General features: G+C 38.4%; 1 protein-coding gene across 14 annotated transcripts in view; it reads left to right on the top strand.

Annotated features, from left to right (window-relative positions):
- Window positions 1–23,297, top strand: part of FTO (FTO alpha-ketoglutarate dependent dioxygenase) — a 247,898-nt gene that overhangs the window by 212,516 nt on the left and 12,085 nt on the right. The window contains exon 10 of one of the 14 annotated variants that reach the window (XM_080553058.1): window positions 19,013–19,074. The exons of the other annotated variants lie outside the window; for them this stretch is intronic. Coding sequence (XP_080409184.1) covers window positions 19,013–19,058 — 46 coding nt within the window. The 3' untranslated portion in view covers window positions 19,059–19,074. The remainder of the gene's footprint in view (window positions 1–19,012; window positions 19,075–23,297) is intronic. 14 annotated transcript variants of the gene reach the window in all.

Raw genomic sequence — 23,297 nt, 5'->3', positions numbered from 1 at the left:
GACCTAGAACTGAGTTGTGTGTTTGGTGGGGAAGTGGAGAAGAAGAGAAATACTTGCTGGCAGGTCCGTGGAAGGCTGAACGGCTAAGTGAGTGCAGTGCTAGGGGTGTCAGCACCAGACCAAGGCGGGGGTGTTGTTCCTTACTTTGATAGGGCTTTCTCAATTAGCAGGCTTGGCATCTATCTGGTATGCTTTCCATTCCATGTCTGGCTTGCATTTTTTGCTTAGCTTTGGTCTGTTCCCTTTCTGGGTTCTAAGCACTTAGCGTGATTAGAGAACAGAGCAACTACTGAGCCAGAATGGGTCTTGTCCAATTCCCTACCAGTAATTGAAATGATGAGAGAAAAGCTCCATGACGCCCATCTTTCTTCATGTGCAGACGGGCTGATTTGACTCAATATACGCAAATTACAGTGCAGTAAATTCACTTTACACAGTCATACCCTAGAAGGCTTTAAATTAACTGCAGTTGGGTACTGATGGCCTTCTTGTTGAGGTCCCAGTTTTGCAGGATCAAAAACTTATACTATATGCTACTCTGTTAAGTGTACCCTGGCTGGCTCAGGGATGCTTACGGGAACATCTTTGGATTATGATTTGGACTTTATTAGTTTTTATTTACAGAAGTAAGAAACAAAATGGTTTCAACGTGTTAACTGGAAAACAGACTGTTTAGGTTTCTCAGTGTTCTAAGATCCATTACTTTGTGATCTGAAGTAACTCATATATATCTCTACAGTAAAATCTCTACAGTAAGGTGTAGATAGAGAGCAATGATATAAAGGGCAGACATGAGTCTCAGGAAAAATATCAACATTTTGAATATTTTCTATATGGACAAAAAGGCAAATTCTTGAAAATTTCCTGCAGCCTTCAACTCCAAGACACCTGAGCACAGACTAGTGAAAGTATTTTGTGTTCCCAAAACCTATTTGAGTTTTGAGGGGTTTTTTGTATTGTATTCAGCTGAAATTTCCAAATGAAAGTTACTTTTTTGAATGTGAGATTTTTATATGAATATGAGATGTTTTGAAAATGAGATTTATTTACTTTTTAATTTGGAAACATCCATCCATAATATCTTTGAAACGTTCAATAAGATGAAACTGACCTTTTCCACCGACTTTTATGGCTTCAAGAAATTAGGATTTTCTGGGGAAAACATGTTTCATTGAAATGATCCCATCTAAATCTAGTGAAGATTTATTATTTATCATGGACCAAATCTTGCTTTCTGTACCTACATAAATAGTTAATGAAAGTGCTTCCAAGCATAAAGCATGAACTATTTGGACCAATGTTATAAAGTGCTTTGAGCTGGGAGGAATAGAAGCTGGAACATGGAAGTTACATTACAAGCAGAGTTATTTTTGTTCTGTAGAAAAACTTTTAATTGTCAAAGACTTGAAAAAGAAAGTCTCTTTCTTTTCTTTTTGAATCCTACAAGAGTTAACTTGAACACACATTGGTCATATTTTATTGCAGTTGTCAGAAGCTCAGTGACTGTTCTGATTATTGATATTTAGGCAGAGATCAATTGAACAATTAAAATCAACAAATAAAATTTCCCTGATCGTCAACCTGAGCATGAGCTCCCAGTGGAAAGGACTTATTTTTAAAGCTGAAATTTCTGTGCTTAATGCCTTTGCCAGTTTACAGCTTTGCTGACTGGGATATAGAAAAGGATTTCACAAGGCATGGCACCTTGGGCTTTTATGGGCAGTCAACTTACATTATTCATGTAATAGATACCTGAACTCCTGTATTGTTATGTAACATCAGATACAAATAAGTTGTTTTAGAAGAAAATAACACATGTAATTGCTGAAACTGGCACAAATGCCTGCAGTGCTTTGAAATTTGAACTGGAAAAAAAATACATCTTGAAGTAAAGTCTAGATTAAAAAGATGAAATTTTGGGGGGTACATACAATGTTAATCTTGCTGTCATATTTAGATAATTTTCTCTAAAAATTTGCAGTTTACCCTTTTACTAATTCTGAACGTGCTTCTTACGTATTACTGAACATTTTATCAAAGCAAATGGGCATCTTGTCTGAATAAAAACAGCAGAGTAAGACTGTTTATGTTATTATGAGGCATTGCAAGCTGAAAGTTGTCTCATGAAGTATGTTTGGAAAAAATAAACCAAAGCTATGTGTGACTTTCTTTTTTAGTATTACTAGTGGAAACATGTATGAGATAGCTTGCTCGATAGATGGGGACCACCATCAGTAAATATAAGAACCTGAGTAAGTACTTGGGAAGCATTCCCATGCCAACCCCTTGGCTGCTGCCAGTGCTAGCAATTTCCAGGTTAACTTTCATGTGGAATGCTGTGGAGCGGAACTGTCCTAAAATGCATACTTCGTATCAACCCATTCCTTGACTTCCAATGCAAACTATAACTGCCCTTGTATCTAGCATGTTAGTCAAAAAATTACACAGAAACCACTTCTGCAAATAAGATTGTCAGAATTTTCACTGATAGGAGTAGGCTTTTGTTATTTGTTTGCATCTGCTTATATTGTTGGTTAATTTGGTCTTCCAGCAAAGGATTTGGTAGTTCATTCCACACCAGTGGGGACAAAAAATAAATAAATAAAGTACACAATAGCACAATCTAGAGAAGTAAATAAACAAAAACCTCTGTAGAAATTCTCTGTAAAGCATTTTCTTGTAGAGATTTCTTTTTAATTTGTTTTGTTCGCCTTCCATCTGAGCCCAGATATGTACCCATTAGGATTTCTTGGAGGCTGTAGCAAGCTAAAACAGTCACGACTGTGATTGCTGGTGCACACATGTTTGTTCTGTCCTTTTTTCCTACAGACAGTAGCATACATTTTTCTGACTCTTTGAGGGCTACCCTAGCAGTCTGCCATAAATGGGAGATGGTTACTCTGGAAGAAGGATCCGAAGGCATGGAATGTGTGTTGATTTTCACTCAGTCCAAAAGATGGGACTATCTGTATTCTTCCCCTTGCAATTACTGCATCTCTATAGAGAGACAGATATAAACAGATACATTTTCACCTGAAGATGCAACAATGAGCAAACTTGTATGAATTGCCTTTGTTTCCTGACCACTTATTGCCAGAACACTGAAGTTTACTTTTAATCTTGTCTATACTTTTGCAAAATCCCTGAGGAGAAGAAGCTGATTTATGTACAGCTTAGCCCGAAGCACTTGCGTCACTGTATGATTTTGTATTGCTTGCTTAATAGACCACAAAAGTCAACATCTCTTTGGAAGAACAATTTGTGCTTAAAGTAGTCACAAATTCCAAGAGATCCTGTTAAGGCAGGATGTTGTGAGAAACCCAGAGCTGGAACAAAAACTCTTGTTTCCTAATTATAATGTTAATACTTGGGAAACCTTAAGCCACTCTGTCTTGGTTTATGTCAATAAAGGTTTGGTTTTTCTTCTTTGTTTCATGCCCATCCTGCTTTGGGAAGTTGGAATTAAGCCAACAATTTTAGCAGCAACATAAGAAAGTTCCAGTCATCTATTATCATGGATGCATATCTTTTATGATACGAGCTCAAAAACTTCCGTTCACAGGTTTATGGGAAAAGCGAGGTTGGAAGAGGCTTCAGGAGTTGTCTATGCCAACTTCCTGCTTAAAGCATTGTCATTGGTGAGGTCAGATCAGATTGTGCAGGGTTTTAACCAGGTGGAGGTCAAAAACCTCCGAGTATGGAGACTGCGCAAGTTCTCTGGGCAACTTGCTCTGCTGTTTGGCTGTCCTCGTGGGAAGAAAGTTTCTTCTTGTATCTGGTCAGAATCTCTCGTTTCAGTTTCTGTTCTCTCTTGTCCTCCTTCTTTACATGTCTCTGAAGAACCTGGCTCCATTTTCTGTCCAAAGTTATCTTGGGATGATATGCTTTCCTACAGTGCTTGTTTGTAAGTGCCTGTGGAACCAAGACAAATGTTGCATTTGGTCATATGCACACGTTCGGTGTCTTAATTAGGTTCCGTGGAGGTATAAGCAATTTAATCCTTAGTCTTACAGAAGCACAGAAGTGATGTGTAGCCATATTCGTGCCACGTTTTAAGTAGCAATTTAATGTTTTTATATTTGAAAGATTAAAATAATAGCAATTCTACACACATCTGTGTAGGCTGCAGCACTAGCACACTTGCAGTAACGGCTACTAAGAGGCTGCCAGTGCATCGTTTGTGTCCGTCTAGATCTCGTGTTCCACGCACCTGCAGTGGGAGCTCTGTAGGGTTCAGTTCTGAGCAGGCCTGTTTAATATGAGGCATTACAGGTGTTTGTTGTTGTGGTGGGTTTTTTCGTTTGTTGTTTCCTAAAATAAACATTAGTTACATGGAAAAGATCTGGTATAACAGTGCTTATCCTGGTTACTTTATTCACGCTAACTTCACTGGTTTTCATAGGATGTGGCTTGTAGTCTGCGCTCTTACAAAAGTGCACTGCATACATTTACACAGGAAATTAAGCACTGAAGCTAATGGAAGATTGATGAGAAAAAGCTCATTGTCAGCATGCCATGGTATTGCATGCTGTATCCAATTCGTGCGTCCAGCGTTAGGAGGTTTAGAGGAAGTGCATGAAATGTATGGTTGCCTGGTTTCTTGAATTATCAAATACAAAGCCACACATGACCAGTTCTGAGAGATGAATATAACCCCCTGATGATGTAAAATTATGGAGTTCTTCTGACAGCCACTGATAAAGCCAGCTGATCTGTAGAATACGTTGTCCATTCCTTCACACAGCTGAAGTTGCTGTTTTCACCTGGTCATATTAGAATGATTTCATTTTATTTCAGGAAAATCTGTTTCTAATACCTTAGACAGATCCTTAGTGGTTTCTGTTGTGATGAATAAATTTCTTGATCTCAGGCAGCAACCAGAGCTCCTAGCCTCCTCCTGCAGAAGTCACAAATCATGCTTTGTATCTTTGTATTCTCTGTATGCGTTCATTCCAATAATGCACATGAACTTCGTTCCACAGATGGCTAAACATTCCCGGCCTGCTTAAGCAGGCTACATGGACCTCTGTAAGAGAATCAGTAGTTCTGTGGAGAGGTGTCACACAGTGAGTGCATGTTTATTGACTTTGATGAGTCAAAATGAAAGTAATAAATATTTTGTGGGATTAACAGACTTACTGAGGTGCAGAGTTGATAAGTTACTTACATGTGCTGAAGCAAAATGTCTTGGTTTTATTTTAATCTTGACCTTTCCACCAAAAAATCTTTCTGTAGTTTTGTTTTCAGTATTTTTGAAGGGGAGAAGAAATAAGAGCTTTTAAAAGGCAGCATGGCCAAATATCTTGATGTATGGGTATAAATGGTGTAGTCATCTTGTCTGTTCAGCTGTGTGTCGTGGAAAATCTACATGTTTCCATCTTCATAGATGATAGCAATCTGAACTGCAGTTAATCTGCTAGATTTTTGCTGTAATCAGTATTACTGTTGTGTCTTGACATAAGTGTATGGTTAATCTGATCAATATTAGCCCCCTTCTGCACATGCATAATACTTTTTAAATATTCATGATATAAATATGTAGAATTCCAAACAAGCACACAATATATTTGATGAAAATAATTATGTAACCACTTCAACTGGCTTGCTCCTGTTTTTTATTTACTTTTTTTTTTTTTTCCTGTATTAGCATTACCATCATACAGGTTAATTTGAGCATCCTACTAGGAAGACTATCATATGTCAGCTTAACTTCATTAAATTTATACTGTACTTCATTTGCTCATTCTACAGCAGAACATGTGTTTTGATTAAGTTGGTGCTCTGATGTTTTCCTTTCATTCCCAAATAGCAAATTTGTTCACTCATCATTATGAAGCTAGTAACTCTGGAGTGCACAGTGTCACTTACCGTTTCATACCTTCAAGTCTCTGCTGTAAAAGAGTAGATTTGCCAAGACAGTAACCTGCTTCCCAGCCATTTGGTCCCTTGCAAGACAGTGATGCTTCAGTGTGAGGCTTCTCCAGCCATCCCATCAGTTTAGCAAAGGTGTCGTATCAGCATAAGCTCAAAGTATGTCATGTTTCAGTCCTTTCTCCTTGGTGAGAGTAAAGTGCTGAACGAAACAGATTCAAAATAGATTCTTATAATGAGAAGTATCATCAAGGCTATTGTATTACATTTAAAAAAAAATACTATAAATAAAGTATTTTTATTTCCTATGAGGGTGGGGCTTGGAAAAAGGATACACAAAAGACTTCCACCAGCTTCTGGTGTTAATATTGTTAGGAGAGATAGGTAAGCAAAAATAGCAAGGAAGTATCATCCAGATCTGTAAAAATAAAGCTAGTTTAATCATATAAGGCAACGTATGCACCCAGAGAAGTTTACAAAAAATTTGTAACAATAATCATGCTAAGTGATTTATATACTCAGAAGAATTAATTGCTAATAACACCTTAAGGAGCAGGAAATAAGGCACAATCCAAGCAACAGCACGCGTTTGCCTCTCACTTTTCTGAGTATTTTTAGTTTCTCTTAGCAAGATAAAACAAGCTGAAGATATACAAAACTAATTAAAAGCAAAACCAAAATACTGATGTTTTACATCTGTTTGAGGCCCCAGCAATTATGGTAAAGGAAATTGAGCAATCCTGAAGAATAAAATATTAAGGCACATATTTTGAGTGGAACAGAGGGTGATTGATGCACTACAACTGTAATAAGGAACTGCCGAAGGTTGGTAAAGAAGGAAGTGTATGGAGATGAAACCAAGCATACTCAGAGGCCAGAAGAGGTAGCCAAAAGGTCAGAGAGACCAGCTAAGTGTCTTTTGGAAGCTCAGTTTTTGGGGCTTGATCCTATGCCAACTAAGAAGAAGAGGGAGCAGTAATAACTGAATGAGCCCTAAGATACTTAGTATGAATTACAGCAATAGGCAAAAGGTGTAGCTGACATAAAATGGGGCAAATTAAGATTGCAGCTGAGGACCTTTGGGGCTCATAGGGCCTAGCAGATTTTTTTATTTCTGGTAATTCCTATAAAAACAAGCAAAAATTTATTACGAGTCTTAAGCAGTAACTTTTTTTTTCCACCAACAATTAATTAAATCCATTATCTACATTATTACAGGGTGCATAAGGGGACTTGAGGGTTTTTTTTCAGAGACTCTATAGCAGATATGACTGACTTGGTCGTTCCAAAAATTTGGGATCAAATCTGCAAGCAGTATCAAGCTCAAATTTCTCTTCCAGGTTGCTGTGCTCTAGCCCCTTGCAAGCTGTGTGGTATTTCCTACCTCTTGGTTATACTGTCCTGTTCATGGCAATATGCCTACTACTTAAGGTTACTCTACTCTCATTAATTAATTAGCCATAAGTTAATTTCTTTGCAAGCAGAATCTCTGATCTCATTATGTTGTCTTTAAAGCTGAAGGCCTCAGATTTTCTTTTTTACTTTGATATCACTCTAAGAAGCATATTCTTTAACTTAAAGGACTGTGTCTCCGAGGACTGAGCTGGTTGTCTGAAAAACTGACAGTTTGGGAAATCATAAAGCAATATTCACATATTTGTTCAAAGCTTACAAAATTCAGTGACTGGATGTGGAATATGGGTCATGTCCTTAAAATAACCTGTGCTTCATGGATTGCCTTGCGATGGTGCACTGAAGAATTACTCTCACAGGCTGCCTGGCCTCATGGCTAAACACACAATCAAGTCAGTGGTAACATGACGAAATCATTCGGCCTGCCCTGTGACATGTGAGTCTTCTTCTAGGGATATGTGTGTATTTTAGCTAATAGCTGTGACTCTCCTTGTTGTACTCCTTCCTGGATTGTATAGCAGCCACATGTTTAAAAGTTTGTATACTGATCCATGACTCCTGTGTAGTGCATTTGTGCTTTGGGGTGTTTCTTTTCAGAATAGGTTGATTTTTTTATTTATTTAGGTTTTTAAGATAGATGGCCATTACCAGTACATGGGAACAACAGTCACACTTGATATGTTGCATATACTATGAGTTTAATGTTTTTTCCATTGCACTTCATTTCCCTAATGCTACCCGAGGTATTTCGAGACATATGCATCCCTGTCTTCTGTCTTTCAGAGTTAACTTCAACCTGAGCAATAAAATCTGGGTGCTTTTTAGAGCGTTAAATCTGGCGAGTGGAAATTTGTCATGATGTCTTTCAGGACTACCAGGTGTATGTCAGATAGCGGGAAAGTTGCTCCGCAGGTAACTCGAGGCTCTCTGAGCACGCCTGGTACATGAAGAAGCCATTTGTATCCCACTGAGTCCCGCAACGTTGAGCATGGTGCTGAGATTTACACAAGTCCAATCTATGCAACTGATAAGATGGCTGCAGCAGGGTAGCAGCTGTATGACCCAAAGCATTGCTTCTCATGCCTCAGAGGCTGTGGCACTAGTGGGGTTTTGGGGGTGGGTTTTTACCTTTTTTTTTTCTTTTAAGCTGGGTCAAAGCTACTGTGAAGGGTGCATTTTATTAAAGTAGGCAGCTGGAAAGCAGTTAGGTGGAAGAGCTCAGGAAAGGAAACCAAGTTGCCTCTTGGGCATGCAGTGGAAACACTGGGTCAAAGGTAATGTATTGGCAAAGGTCCTGAATGTCTCTTTCCTTATATTACTTAGGGTTGCCCCAATGCTTTTAGACAGAATTATTGTCAATGGTATTGATTAGATGTTCTGATAATCTAGCAAGCTTCATGATGTGTTAAATTTCCTTCTTTCACGTGGCTTTAAGTGTGGAAGAAGGATATGTAACTGCAGAACTCTCAGTGGACACCACCGAAGTCTGACTGCTTGCCATCAGATTGTGCTGTGCATGCCAATTCCAATTAGTCACTTGCCAGTCGCTCTTAATACTTTCTAGCAATTCATCAAATCTGTGTATCCCTGCTATAGCATACTGTGTGCTTCTGGAGTTTTATCTTACGTATTTATCAGATGAGATTACACATCTTGGTATGAGAATAAAAAGCATCAATTTAAGCATGGATTAAAATTCTGCTGCTCTTCAAACATATTTTTAAGAGTGAATGTTTATACTCAAAAGTGGGGAAAGAAAACATGGACTCCAGGATAGCAAAATTATCCATATAAAGCCATTTGTCAGCACAACAGCAGAAGTGATGTTTGAACCTAGAAGTTAAAACTTAAAATGCGTTTTGTAGAAAACCTAACTTCACATAAGCTTCTGATTTCTTTTGCGTAGTCACACCGATATTAGTTTTATATATAAATTCCTACTACGGAAAATATTTTCAAGTTGTAAATCTACTTCAGCTTGTGTTCTGAAGCAGTGATAATGTGAGAGGAAGGGTGTGATTTTTCAAGACCCCATCCTTTTATCAGTGCATGTTCACGTACGGTAACTTCGAGATATTCCCATTTTCCACCACCACAGGCATGGAAGAGCTGTTACTGCAGATGAGACCGTGACTAGTTTTGTCCACGGGGCTCCCCTGACGTCCCACCAAATAGCAGCTCCTCCCTTGATGCCGTCGTGGGGAACAGTGGTGGGGCAGCATGGGAGCTTTGTTGTAGTCGGTCAAAATGAGCCACACTGCGGCAAGAAATGGGTTAACAATTGTATTCTTACTTCAGCAAACGCACAATAAAGAGCTAGATTAGTAGAGATGAAAAATTTATTGCAAAACTGCCACAGTATTATGAAAAACAAAATGATTTCATTGAGCAGTAGTTCTGTTACTCTAATCCTGACGATAAACTCCGTTACAATAATAATAGGAGAAAAACTAATTGCAGTGAGGACAGAACAAATCTTTTTTAATCCTCGTTGTCATCTCAACTAAATCCAAACCCATTTGTATTAACCTTTGCTGACAGAGTCACATGACGGACATAATTTCTTGTAATTTACCAGCAGTAGATCTAACCTTTCTTCATCAAATATTCATAAAGGCATGATTCTCAATGATTTTCTGTCTCTTTTCATATTTACAGCTTGTTGTCTTCTTCCTTTTTACTATAATTTGAACACAATTGAAGTCAGATGGAATTAAAGTTAAATTGCTTTAGTGGCTACAGTACCTGAAAGCAAAGAATAACTAATTGAAATTTCTTACAAGTAGAGATCATGCTGTACCCTGGTGTGCCTGCATTAAGCAGTCCAAATGTCCTTTTAAGGGAGGAAAAAAGAAAAAAAGAAAAAGGAAAAAAAGAAATGGCATCCATTCTTGTCACTTTCATAACTGTTTAAAGTATGTGTGTGTCCTGTGTACCTGTATATGCATAAAAACACAGAATTGAAAATACAGCCTATGTGGTTTTATTGGATCCTTGCATAATGTATTTGAGTCATGAAAAGAAACACCGTGGGCTTGATTCCTTATTTAGGTGTAAATAAGAATAACCACTGAAGTCAACTCAATTATGCTAGTGTAAATCTGATACAAAAGGTTGAAGCTAAATCAACTTAAGACAGTGTAGAAGTGGTACGAGACTTGTGCCATACGTCTTTGTTTATTTACAGGCTGTAGAATGCACTTCCAAGTTGATTTTTTAATGAGGAAATAAGACTCATGTAATGCAAATATCTGGTATAATGCCAAATATTAAATGGAAATTCATACATTTAAAATACTATAATGTGAAAAATTCTCAGAAATATTTTATATTTGAATTTTAAGATGAATAGGTGGTTGTTGTAAACGTTCTTTATAGTTCGGTATTACCATGCTCGTTCTCTCAGAATAGATCATGGAAAAGTGAAAACAATATAAATGATTTAAAATAAACATAGCTTTAAAATGCAAAGCATACTTTGTCTTCATCAATTAGTTGTCCGGTTTTGGGTGCATGCCAGCCTGTGACTGAGCTGCTGGGACCTTGCTCAACATCTTTCAGGTATGGCTGGCGTTCTTTTCGTGACCAATCCCTACTGCCTGATGCAATGAGCTGCTGAGAGCCATCAGCTCCCATCGATGTCACCAAGAAGTGACTGTTCAGCACCTTGTAGCATTAAATCTCTAGAGGACAGAGAGATCTAGAGACTCCTAGGTAGTGAGATATTACTAAAGATTAGTGACAAAAATGTCTTAAAGTTACATTTGTCATAACTTATTCTAGTAGAAAAATGGAGAGGGTTCTGTTATTCGTGCTAGGTTCCTGTCTAGGAATGACCAGAAAAAGAGCACTGATTAAAAAGACTTGCTTCTTTCCTCAAACCAGTTGTCATCAATGAAGGAGTGGATGAAGAGCCATTAAGTGACAGAGCACTTTCTGAGCTTTGAAGGAAGTGTTTTAAATTCGTTTCATCACAGAATTACATTTCTACACACCTGCAATCTGTATTTCCTTGAGCTTTCTGTCCCGTTTTTTTTTTTACCTATTGCATCCATTGTAGGGTTGGATTCAGATTTAAAGGTGTGTGGTCTGTTATTGCCAAATTAAGAGAGAAGGTAATCTGATGGAAGGGAAGATCTGAAACCAAATAGTTGTGTGTGGAAGAGATGGTTACAACCTGGAGATTTTTTCTTTCCTTTTTCCATATCACCGTGTTTTATTAGATTCCTTTGGAGTGGAAGATAAATGGAACCCCTGGTTGAGGCATGAAGGGTTCTGCAGGATCTTAATGCGGCTGATTACTCAAACATGGTGACAACACAGAAGGAAACCACACAGGGTTCTTTCACATCTAATATTATATATATAATTTGTTTTTTATAGTGAGCTGGTTATGTTTGAATAGGTCGAACCTCTTGCTCTTTTGGGAACACGAAGGAGGACTCTGAACAGGGAAACACACAGATGCATATACTGAAAGCTTGGTTTTAGTCTATTGGTACTCTAAAGAGAGAGCTTTAAAGTGTCTGGCACGTTGTTACAGGTTATTTCCAAGGTAGCTTACTTCCTGGTGATGTGTTCCTATCCCCTGATTTATGGCAGTCAAGAGCTACAAGACAATTCAAAGTTACTATGGAAAAATTATGTTCTTCTTTAGCAGATATGAGTCTTGACGTAAAGTCTGAGTTTAGACAGTCTTTGTATTTAAAGTTGAGATTATCGACATGATTATAATGCTTGTGGTAATTCCAATGGACAATAATGAACACATTAATGAAAACTGTACAAAAATTCAAACGCAGTGCTGCAAATGAATCTCAGACACTGTAACTTGCAGATCCGTTCATCCAAAAAGTGTGAACAGCAAATTAGCAGTCTGCTGAAAAACTTGTCTTTCCATCAGTCCCTTAGCAAGGGCAGGAGGTTATTGGGACTAATCGAGTTGTTCTTCTGGTCTTGTGGGTATCCAGTGAGGCCTTACCGTTTCCCAGATGACCTTGGTCCTGTAATGCACTGTAAAGGACTGACTTTCTCCATTAATAGTTTGTTTGCGAGAGCTGGAAAGGTGACTTGTAATACAGCTGCTTTTTCCTTCCATAATCACATTTTGGACAAGCAGATGATGTCCTTTGATTCAGTTTGACCTTGTATGTTATGGTCATTCCAGGATGCTTTAAGAGAAACAATGTAAATGAAGTGAAGCATGCAGTGGGATTGTTTTCTTATCTGGAATACATTTGAGAAATTACATGGAAATTTGTAATTATAGTTAAATATATGTGCATATGTACCTTTTGTCCAATTCTCCTTTCAGTTTAAAAAAAAAAAGTTATTTTATTAAAAAGTTAGACTTGTCTAAAACAGGTGTAAGAGAACTGAGAACATGGATGCTTTTAAAGGTTTTTATTCCCCACATCAGTTTTTTTTCTCCCTGTAGTGGTATTGGGTTCAAAGGCTAAGCTGATACTTTTGGGACTTTGACAATAGAAGTCTTCTCTGATCTTGCTGGAAATTGGAATGTATAATTTTACAGCAAGGTGTATTGCAAGTCTAACTCAAAGTAAGCTCATTAAAGAATGGATGTGTAAAAATTTGAACACCATTGTATTAAAGATTTTTATGTCAGCTGTTTTGACTTCTATAGCAAGTTCCTAAATTTTAGTTTTTTATCCCTGTGCTAGCTGTGTAACTGCATGGTTTCCAGGCAGGAATCTTTTCTTGATTTGAAGATGCCAGAAATGAAGTCTGTTTCTTTAATAGTTTGTCCCAGTGTGTGATTGACTTTGTTGTAAAAAACAGTCTATTCTGAATTTCTCCGGGCTCTATTTCAAACTCTGGCTTCCTCTGCTACAGTAGAGAGCTCTTTCATACAATGTATTTTCCTTCAATCTATCAGTTTTAAATCTGATAAGTAAAGCAAATTGTGTTAATCACAAATTTTCCACCGATCTCCACAGTCTCTTTTCTATGCTGTCTTCAACGTACTTCTAAAAAGCAGGAAACAAAGCTATTCCCTTTTACTATCATATTAGTCTACCTAGTGAAATGCAGAAGGAGTAGGTACTATACTAGGAATTCATTTTGAGTTGTCTGGGATATCTATGTTGTTTTCAGATGCAGTGGTTTTGAGCACTGTCTCATCAGTTTTCCATCATCCTTCTCCCTATATTTGTGTATAGTTCTAAACAACGTTTGGTCTCGATCACTAAATGACTTGGCAGCGCTAAATCCTCTCTTCGTATTTTGTACCATTCTATCAGTCTCTGTGCTACCTGCAAAAATTATCTTGTAGCGGATCATTCACATTTACTTTCCAAATACCGATTAGAACGTGACTAATACTGGCCATCGTGTCAGTCTGGAGGAATCCCTTATGAGGGTCACCACTCAGTAACGATCCCCCATTTATGTTTATCATCATGTTAATTGTTAGCCATTACTTACTTCACGTAGTCTATGTTCTGTTGATGTTCGATGCTGCTTGGAAAAAAAAAAAAAGCTCATTCACTAGCTGGAGTAAATCAACTCACACTATTTCTCCATAGTTTCTCCTGGTAGATGAGCTTGCCATCTTGAAAGGTTTCGCCAACAAGATTTGTTTTCCAGACAAACATATTTGTTGACATGTTTTTTATCTTCATATTATCTGTCAAACAAACCCTGAACCAGCTTTTCTACTGCCTAGTGATATGCTACAGAGCCTGTAAATACCTGGATAACTCACATCCTCTGTCATGATAGTAGCATGAGGCTTTATAATTTAAATAATCTATCTAATAATAAATAAAAATAATCTATAATCTAACAGGATTTATAATTTCCAGGGTTCTGTTTAAAATCAACATGGGCACACAGGGTTCTTCAGTCTGTTACAAGTTAATTACACGACTTAGTGCCAGACATTAACATGGCTGAGAGGCCTAGCTGCATGCAAAGGTGAATGTTCTTTTTTATTTCTGTTCTGAAGCAAGTTGAGGAAAAAAAAAATGGTCTAAACTCTGCTAAAAGCATCCTGGCACAAGATAGCTGACTTCCTCCAAGAAGAGGGTTTTTTACATTGTCACAAGATTACTTGATTCCCTAGAATAAAATACTTCATTGTTTCTGAATGAAAAATATGAAAAGTAGACTGGAAAACAAGATTTTTTGACACCCCCCTCCAAATTTCCATAAGGCAAAGTTGCTTTCTTGAAGGTATTCTATCCTTCCAGTCAGATCGCAAATATACCTTGAAGTTTGGTACCTGATTAAAATTATGAGACAAAGGTAAATGAACAGTAACGTTGTGTCTTGTCAGAAGGGGTGCGAATTGGGGAAGAAGGGCCTGGGGCAGGTCTCAAGGACTTCTGAAGAGCCTGCGGTTACAGGATGATTTCACCAGTGTTTCACTCTGGCTAGACAGACAAGCCAGGATAAGTAAACCAAGCCTGGTAAAGTCATTAAGGCTTGGAAAATGGAGATCAAATTGATATCTTCTAAAAGCAAGTAGCTAACCCAGGCCTGTCACTGTTTGGGCAGGATGTGTATGAAAGGATTGCTTTTAGATGTTTTCAAGGAGAAACTAAAAGAAAGCAGCAGTGTTGTGCAAGCTCAATAGCAGTGAAAAGCTAGAAAAGCTAACATGAAAGTGGAAAGGACAAGCTCTGAAAGCAAAGGTCTAAGAAAATGGGCTTTTCCTCTTGCTAAGGATTTTTTTTTATCATCCCTAGATGCTCTCACAATAAACAGGAGAGCATGTGAAATTTCCCTGTAGAGCCATATGTATTTGAGAAATACAAACTACAAATTAACAACAACTCAGGAGGACTTAGGAAAGGAAACAAGAAGAAAGGACGTCTCCTGTTTGCACCAAAAATATGGGGATGGTGTAGCTATGGCCGTATCCCCCAAAGTTTACATTTGTTCCATGTCATTAAAACAGGATAGAGTAACAGCATTTCAGCAAAGAAGAAGATGAATGTATACTTTGCAGTTCAGATCAATACAATCAAAATATTATTTGAAACAACAAACTGAATAGGAGGAATATTAGGTCTGTTGCATGCTCAGGGAGGTAGAAGGGAAGATTTTGTCAGCATTTCATTGGAAGGAAGGGCTAATGTAGCTCAGATGGCAAGCAATAAAGTAGGGAAAATGGAGTCTGAAAAACAACATTCATAGACAAAATAGAATGGGGAAGGCCAAGAGCATCTATTTCTCAGGAAGTTCAAATAACTGTTCTCTAGCAGGCATAGAACAAAGGAAGACAAAACAGTAGGTCTCCTGTGAGAGTAATGACCTGGACACTTCATTATGTGTATCTTTGTTTCCCATGAATCCACACAACGCACAGATGGATGGACAGCTTATGGCACCGAACAGAAGACTTCTCTTTCCTGAGGCTCAAAAAATTATGCCATTACCCACATAATTCAAACGTGAGAATGTGGCTACTATGCAGATTACTTGGCAGAAATCTCTGAAAAGTACTGCTAGTACATTATCATAGACCTGCCTTACTTCAAATAACACATGGAAGATGCATGCCCATTGCATAGTGATTTACAGAGAACAGGGCAGTGCAGTACAGTGACGAGAGATGAAATGCATGGGTAGGGACCAGGGCAGGGATGGGATGGTCCTCAAGTTCCTAAGACATGTTGCAGTTAATCATGTATGTATATGAGGCTGCGCATTGAGCAGTGATGTTGTGATCATCTCTAGGGATCCTGCACAGTGAAGCTTTTAAACTTATGCTGAACTTGAAATTTATTTGCAAGTTCCACTGAGCTAAGTGAAATTTAAATATGTGACTATGCATTTTGCTCAGTCCTGATAGAAGATTGAATCAGGTCCTTAATCATTTAATGCAAGCAGTCTTTGGAGTTCTGATTTGATATATTAAGAGGAATTACATGACGGAATAACGTGAGAGTAGCATTGCAGGTCAGTTGGCACAGCAGATGTCAGCTTTGCTCATTAACAAATTTTAGGTTTTGTAAATATTTTATAGTGAAGGATTAATCAAGAGAAAGAACACAACCATTTAAGGATGAGTTTGAATTGTGCCTTGCAAATATCCACAATATAATACATCCGAACTGCTCTTATGACACTGGCACCATATACTTTATTATCATTAGAGTGTTCCCTATGGCAATAACTTCATCCAGAGAGAATTTCAAGAGTAGTTGCATTATCTATTGAAAAGCAATTTTTTTTAGTTTCTGTTCAGGCAAGGTAGTTGTAAGAATAACTCTGAAGTTTACTCCAAAGGCCATTTTAATCGTCTGTAGATCTTATGATATTGTGTTACCTTCTTTCGTTTGGAACTCACGGCATAAGAAAGAAATAGAATGACATAAATTGGATGTTAGAAGAGTTCTGAAGGTAGACATCAGAAGAATTCAAGAGTAAGAAGAGAACTCAGCATTATTTGTTATTTTCCATCCTAGAAAGAGAACAAAGCATCAAAAACATCAGCAGTGAAAGAAAGCTCAGTCAGAACTATATTATCATAACGTATAAAACAAGTGAGCTGGCACCACCAAAAGGTGTAAAGTCTGAGTCTGTGTCTTAAAATCATTGATATGGTGATCAGAAAGATTCTTTACACCATAGAAAAATAATATGAAGAGCTGTATGCATTTGTTGTAATAGACATTTTAGGTTTTACCTGCTATTAGCATTTTGATACTAAGTTGTACTCACTTGGGTGAAAAAATCTTCACAATGTTGAGAGAATTGAGATCTACTGATAGGACGTTATAGAACAAGATCCTGCACTTTTTTTTTTTCAAGTACTCATGGAAATAATGCCTAGTTTGAATAGATGTGAGGTGTAGACCAAGAATATATAGACTTGTCACATACCTCATAATATACTCTGAGGAGAAGCATCCTAAATGCTCCCAAGCTCTTTGGCATTCCACTAAGAATGAAGCCATCAGCAAGTTACAGTGGTAATGAGACTCTCAGCTGAGATGGGTATTATTTTTTCTGCATCTTGTCTCTCTCACTTATTATAATATACAACAGTCTCTCTCACTTACTATAATATACAATAAGCAGCTACTGTCATTCCCCTGTATGATCACTGGTTACTGATCATTTGCACTGATTTCAGTGGAAGTTGCCAATTTTGGATGAGATTTCTCTAGCAGACTCCTTTTATTCTTCATTGTCACCATATGATTTTTATTCATGTCTGGATGTACTGTAGCATTTCCTGGGCTATCAAGCCTATTTTCCTGCCAATACTGGAATTTTCTTAGTGGTATATTTTGTAGTGATTTATCCATAATATATCACTGAATAAAGCAGCAATCATGGAGAAATTCTGCAGTGATTCAAATGTGATTAGTTACTCGAGGCTTTTTTTTTAATTCCAAAACTTGATTTCTATTTTTGAGATTCTCTGCCTTTCTTGTATCTGTTTTCTCATTTCCCTACTATTTCTTCCCTTCTGCTTCTGCCTCGTGTTGACCTGAAGGAAACTGTGCTTTAGTCCATAGGATCACATTGCTCTTATCATATTGGTTCCAACGTATGTTATAAACATCCTTGTTGCAGACTACAACCATGGTGCATCACATGGGAAGGCAGTGTAGTTCTGTTGTACAGTAAGCAATTCTTTTCATTTTGTTCCCTAAGCCATGTAGGAGTTCAAAGCCATGTCTCATGGTAGGAAGAAGATGTGAAAATGTGGTGTAAGCTCTTCTTATATATGTGTGCATGTGTGTATGCATGTATATGTAGAGATGTATGTATGTACACATGCGTATTTCTATCACAAGTTATAGTTCTTCACTTCTCTCTGGAAATAGGGAGTTACTCTTGTCATGGTTAGGCTTTCCCATATGGTGCTTGCTATCTGTCTATTGTAGTTTCCTTTTGGTTAATGAAACATGGAAATTCCCTGAAATGCACCAAAGCTAGTGAGAGCTGCATGTTAGCAAGGCTGAGAGCAGGTGGGCACCACGGGTCCTGGGGCAGGATGTCCATTTGGTGTCACTCTCCCTAATAACCTCATATCAGCGATGAACTGTTTGGTGTCAAACCATGTGCAGAGTCCTTTTGCCACAGTAGTTACTAGGAATATCTAAGGTCTGCTGTTCCCTTTTGCTCCCAGGTAGTGCCCCTTATCTGTTACCCTTCCCTTGGCCCTAATGGAAGAGATGGGATTTTGAGGATGGGTGCTGGTAGGAGCTTGCAGAGTGTCACAGGAAGCACTTAGAGCTGGAAGGATTACATGGGATTGATGCTGAAAAGATACAGCCCGTTTCTATCCAGCCTGATTTAAGTATCAAGTAATATGGTTACTTTTGCTTGCATTCAGTCCTGCTGCTTTTGATTTTACTTTGCACCTGTAACAAATAGGGATTTGTCATACAGTAGTTTTTTAGTAGGACATTAAATGGCAGCCCATCCTCCTGCAGTGTCCTCTGAAAGCATGCTACGTTTACATTTCTCCTTGGCTGTATGACCTCCACATAAAAGGAGTGCAAAAGATAAAGTGAGACTGTAAACGATGCTGGAAGCATCATTAACTTTTTGCGTGGCATTCGTTTGGAAAATATGGTGTCTTTAGAAAAATGTGCCATATGCATGGCTCAGCCCCAAATGTTCCAGCAGTCTAATACTGGCAAGGGAGGGCATCTGTAACCCCCTGGGAAGCAGTCTGTTGAGATTTCCTTTTCTCCTCTTTGTTGATTTTTATTTCCATTTCCTTTTCCTCTCTCTTTCTCAGTCACTTAACGCCATTCTGCACAATGGAGGGGAGCATCTGGCCCTAAGTAAACACCCAATAAAGTAAGTGGGGGAAGTTCACAGCTCCCTCAGTGCTATTGTGTCTGTCTGTCTGGCTGTGGACTCAACATGATAACCATGCATCGATTTACATTGTCCAGACTATCTTCACAACCAGAAGTGTTAGAAACCTTATTTTAATAGAAGCTTAGATTCTGGAGAATAGTGTAAAACCTCTCCAAAGGCTCCAGATCAGCAATTCCATCTGTGTTTCTGCAAATGTAGAGGAACAATGCCCCAGCTGATTATGCAAACAGAATGAAAATAGTTATTTTAAAAGTGCATAAAATCAATACATTGGGGAAAACAAGTCAGCTGTGTTTATACTCAGTGTACAGCAGACATTTTGTTTCTTTGTCTGAAAAAATCATAGGAAAGCGACGATCACAAGTGAAATAAAACAGCCGATCATACAGTGTAACGGAGGGAACATCAGACACCTCAGCAAAGGCTTAGAGCATTTTAGGTTCCTTTTGAGAGAATATAAATTATATTGAGGCTGATATATTTCTATGTTGTTTGAAGTCAAAGCCAAATATTCTCAGCACAGAGGGAATAACCCAAATCCCGTTGCTGATAATGAAAAGTTTATAACTAAATCCATGTCTGTGCTCTTGAAAATTTCCTCCTAAATGCTGTCTCTTTTGGACTGATGGGATTATTTGCAAGTATTGGTATGAAGGTGTGTGTACATAAATATGCACAAACATGCTCCTCGTGCAGTCAGGGTACGTTGCTTCTGTACATATTATTCTAAAAATAGGAAACAAAAGCATCTGAGAAACGGGGCTGAAAGAGAACAATTTGAAGACCTATAGGTTAAAATGGATTAAACCTCATCTTTCAGCAAATGCTGTGTTTATTCAGAGTTTCTCTGGGGAATTTCCCAACCCCCTACACTTTATAGAGAGTAGTGATGTTTCTTAATTAAAAAATCAAACAAACACGGAATGGAGACTGCCCCACACAGCTATTCTCTGGTGGGAATAGGAGACACTCTGATTGTCTCATGGACAGTTTCTAGGTCTGTGGGACTGAGGCCACAAAGAAAAGGAAAGGTTCTGTCTGGGGAAGTCAAGTTTTTATTGCTCACCCTAAGCCAGCACTGTACTGGTTGGCTCTGCTGTTCCTGCAGTGCCATATCCTAGGAATTCCCCTTTGGTAGGGTACAGTTGGTGGACATGATGAGGAAGGTGTCTGATAATCTCATCAGAAGTATCTTTTGGGTAGATTTCTCTTTATTGATTTGCCCACAGTGGAGATGCAGTTGGAGTCCACCAGTGCTTTGGTTGCTGATACTTCAACATTCAAAGGGTACTAATAGGTTGTGTTTTTCTCATATTTAGGTGAATTACAATTTGAGTAGAAATAGAAACACTGGCATTTTCAAGTTCACTTCACTGTCACTTAAGCCTCTTTAGTGTCAGGTTCATTCCTCTTTCTCCCACCTCTCTGTGGAACAGGAAAACACTCTCTGCAGGCTGAAAGATGGATTCTGCTGTAGATTCACTTTGCAGAAGTACACACAAGGGTAATGCTGACAGATTTCAGCCTGTCCTACCAGGTCACCAATGATGCCTCAGGATATTTCAGCAGAGTCCTCATTGCAGTGAAATTAGTGACTTTTGCGGCATAAAGCTCTTGTATGCTCTTGACTGTAAAATTTGGTTCTGTACTAAGGACCAAGTGCATTAGTGATGCAAATCACTATCAGCTTTTGAAAGAGGGCAGGATCAACCTTGTAACGTGCCATCATGTTTGTACTTGAGTATTTGTGCAGCTGATCCTAAGTTTTTCCAAGGATTAAAATTTAAGTAATACTGCCTCCATCCCTTCCTAAATCTGGTGTTCTCTTTTCCATATCTGGACACTAACTCATGTTGTCAATTCTGTCCCTTCTGCAAATGCAATTCCTGTTCTCAGCCATTACATCTGGCTGGGCTCACTCTAGTTACAGCACATGAAAGAGCATCAGCAGTGGCTAATGTGAGCGGGACAGACTATTTGGGTATACACTGGGGATTAGATGTTCAAAAGAGAAAGCTCAGTGCTCTTTCCATCTGGCCACTTCATTTCACTGCCTGTTTGGGACCAGTACTTCTGAAATCAGCTTTGCAAAGTCAAATATTGATGTCATTTTATTTGTTCTTAAAAGACAGTAAACCTTAAAAGGTTTTAGTTGTGCAGAGCCACAGTACGACAAGCATGGAACAACTGAAATGTAAATCTCATGTTTTGGGTCAGATCTCCATAAAAAAGTAGTCCTGGGAGAGCACAGCAGTGGTCTCCTCTGATACAGTTGATCCAGGCTGGATCTGTGCAGAAGAAAGGTGCCGGTGCCATAATGGCTGCATGCATTTTGCCCCTGATGGAAGAGCTGCCATTTCTTCAGCTGTGTTTGTTTTCAGGGTTGTTCTTTGTTTGCTTTTTGTTCATGTGTCTGTTCTCCTGAATGGCCAGGCAAGCTACCTTACCCATCTGTGAAACCCCGACATTTCTGCAGTTGCTCTCAGCCTGGTGCAGCAGAGCTCTGGAATCCAACACTGGGTGCCCCAAAGCTCCAGCTGGGTTTCTTCATATATGACAGATAGAATCACCCCTGGCGTTTGACCCCCGTATTGTTCCGGGGGGGGTCAGGTAGGAGCAATGCAGGCTTGCGGTGCCCGTCTCCTGCAACTGGTGTCAGAGGTCAGCCCTCTCACTGGTCAGCTGCCCAAATTCCCCGTTCATCACTACTGGCATGTAACGGACGTGCTGACAAATAGAGCTAGGTGTAAAAAGTGTTCTCAACAGGCTACCTGATGGCCTTAAACCTTAATTAGTGGTTAGAAATTTGCACTTGTCGCCAGCTTCTGTGACCAGGCAGGTGCCTGGAGTAGAAAAAAAATACTAAGGCATATTGTAATTTCTGAAATTGCTAATACTGTAATGGGCATCCACGTGGAAAGCAGCTGCTTTTCACATTTCTCCCCCCCATCCCATTCCATTTTATCAGCAGTGACATTTGTCCTTACACCTTTTAATTTTTTATGAAGATAAATGAAAGTTCGGTTCTTCAATAACAGGGGTGACTTTTTCAATCCTTTTTAGAGACTTTATCTCAATATCCTATCCATGTCCAAAGGTGAAGGAGAATATGTATTTACAGCATCAATTTGAGGGTTTACTTCAGCGTTTCTCTGTTCTTTTGAGCAATGCAGTTTGAAAACCAGTTTTGTTTTTATTTTTGTTTTTTTTCTCCGTGGCAACTTAGAAGTTACAGGACATCACATCTTGTGATAGCATATTTTGTTAGCTGAATTATAATGCCAGTAATTTCATAACTGTTGTGTGTCAAAAAAAAAAAAAGTTTGCTTTTCTAAATTATACTTTGAGATTATACTTTGAGAAACTGTATTCAGCCTGTTGAATTTTTGCACAGTTTCTTTTAAAAAATAACAGTTTTTGTTATTAACCTTACTAGCTCATGTCTGTTGTGAGTAGTTTCTAAGAAAGGATTTGGATTGTAGCGTTGGTCTTCCTGAAATGCCTGGAAGTTTCAACTTTGACTTAAGTGCTTACAGGATTTAATTGTGATGCATTCAGCAGCAGAAGTGAATTTGTCATACCTGTGAATGAGATGCACTATTTAGAAAAAAAAAAAATCAAGGTTAACACATTTGGGTAGTTGTTCTCATGTATCTAATCTCATATTTTCTCTGTTCTTTGCATAAGAAGTCAGGTAGCTGAGAGTGCAGTTTTCTCTTGCATGTGCTTTAGCAACTAAGAATATGAGCTTGCAATGACATAGGATAATCTTAATATTGAGATTAGAGCAACTACACATAATTTGCATAAAAATTCCTTGGGTAAGGAAAGGAAGAAGAAGTAAAAATCCAAATTTGCAAGCAAAAGTCTATGTACCGTGCACCTTACTATTAGGATTTGTGTTCACACAGAAGAGCTCTGTGTTGGAATGGCAATAACCCATGTTTGAGCAGATCCAAGTTTGCAAAGTCATTGTGAATCTTAAAAATGGAAGATGCAGTCTAAAGAAACTATGCCTTACTCTGAGCAACATCCATGTTAGCAATGTCATATCATTTTAGCCAGTGTCAGTGTGGGATTAATGAATGCATTTGTCTCAGTAGGGTGATCCACGACCTGTTTGTACCTGGGCCATTGCTTTAAAAAATATTCTGAATTGCTGCATAACAGCTCAGTAACACCTTTACTCTAGCAAGATT

This window comes from Anser brachyrhynchus, assembly GCF_964034855.1.
Source record: "Anser brachyrhynchus genome assembly, chromosome: 12".
NCBI lineage: Eukaryota > Metazoa > Chordata > Aves > Anseriformes > Anatidae > Anser > Anser brachyrhynchus.
Note: the sequence above shows the minus strand (reverse complement) of the source record. Positions and strands in the feature narration are given on the sequence as shown.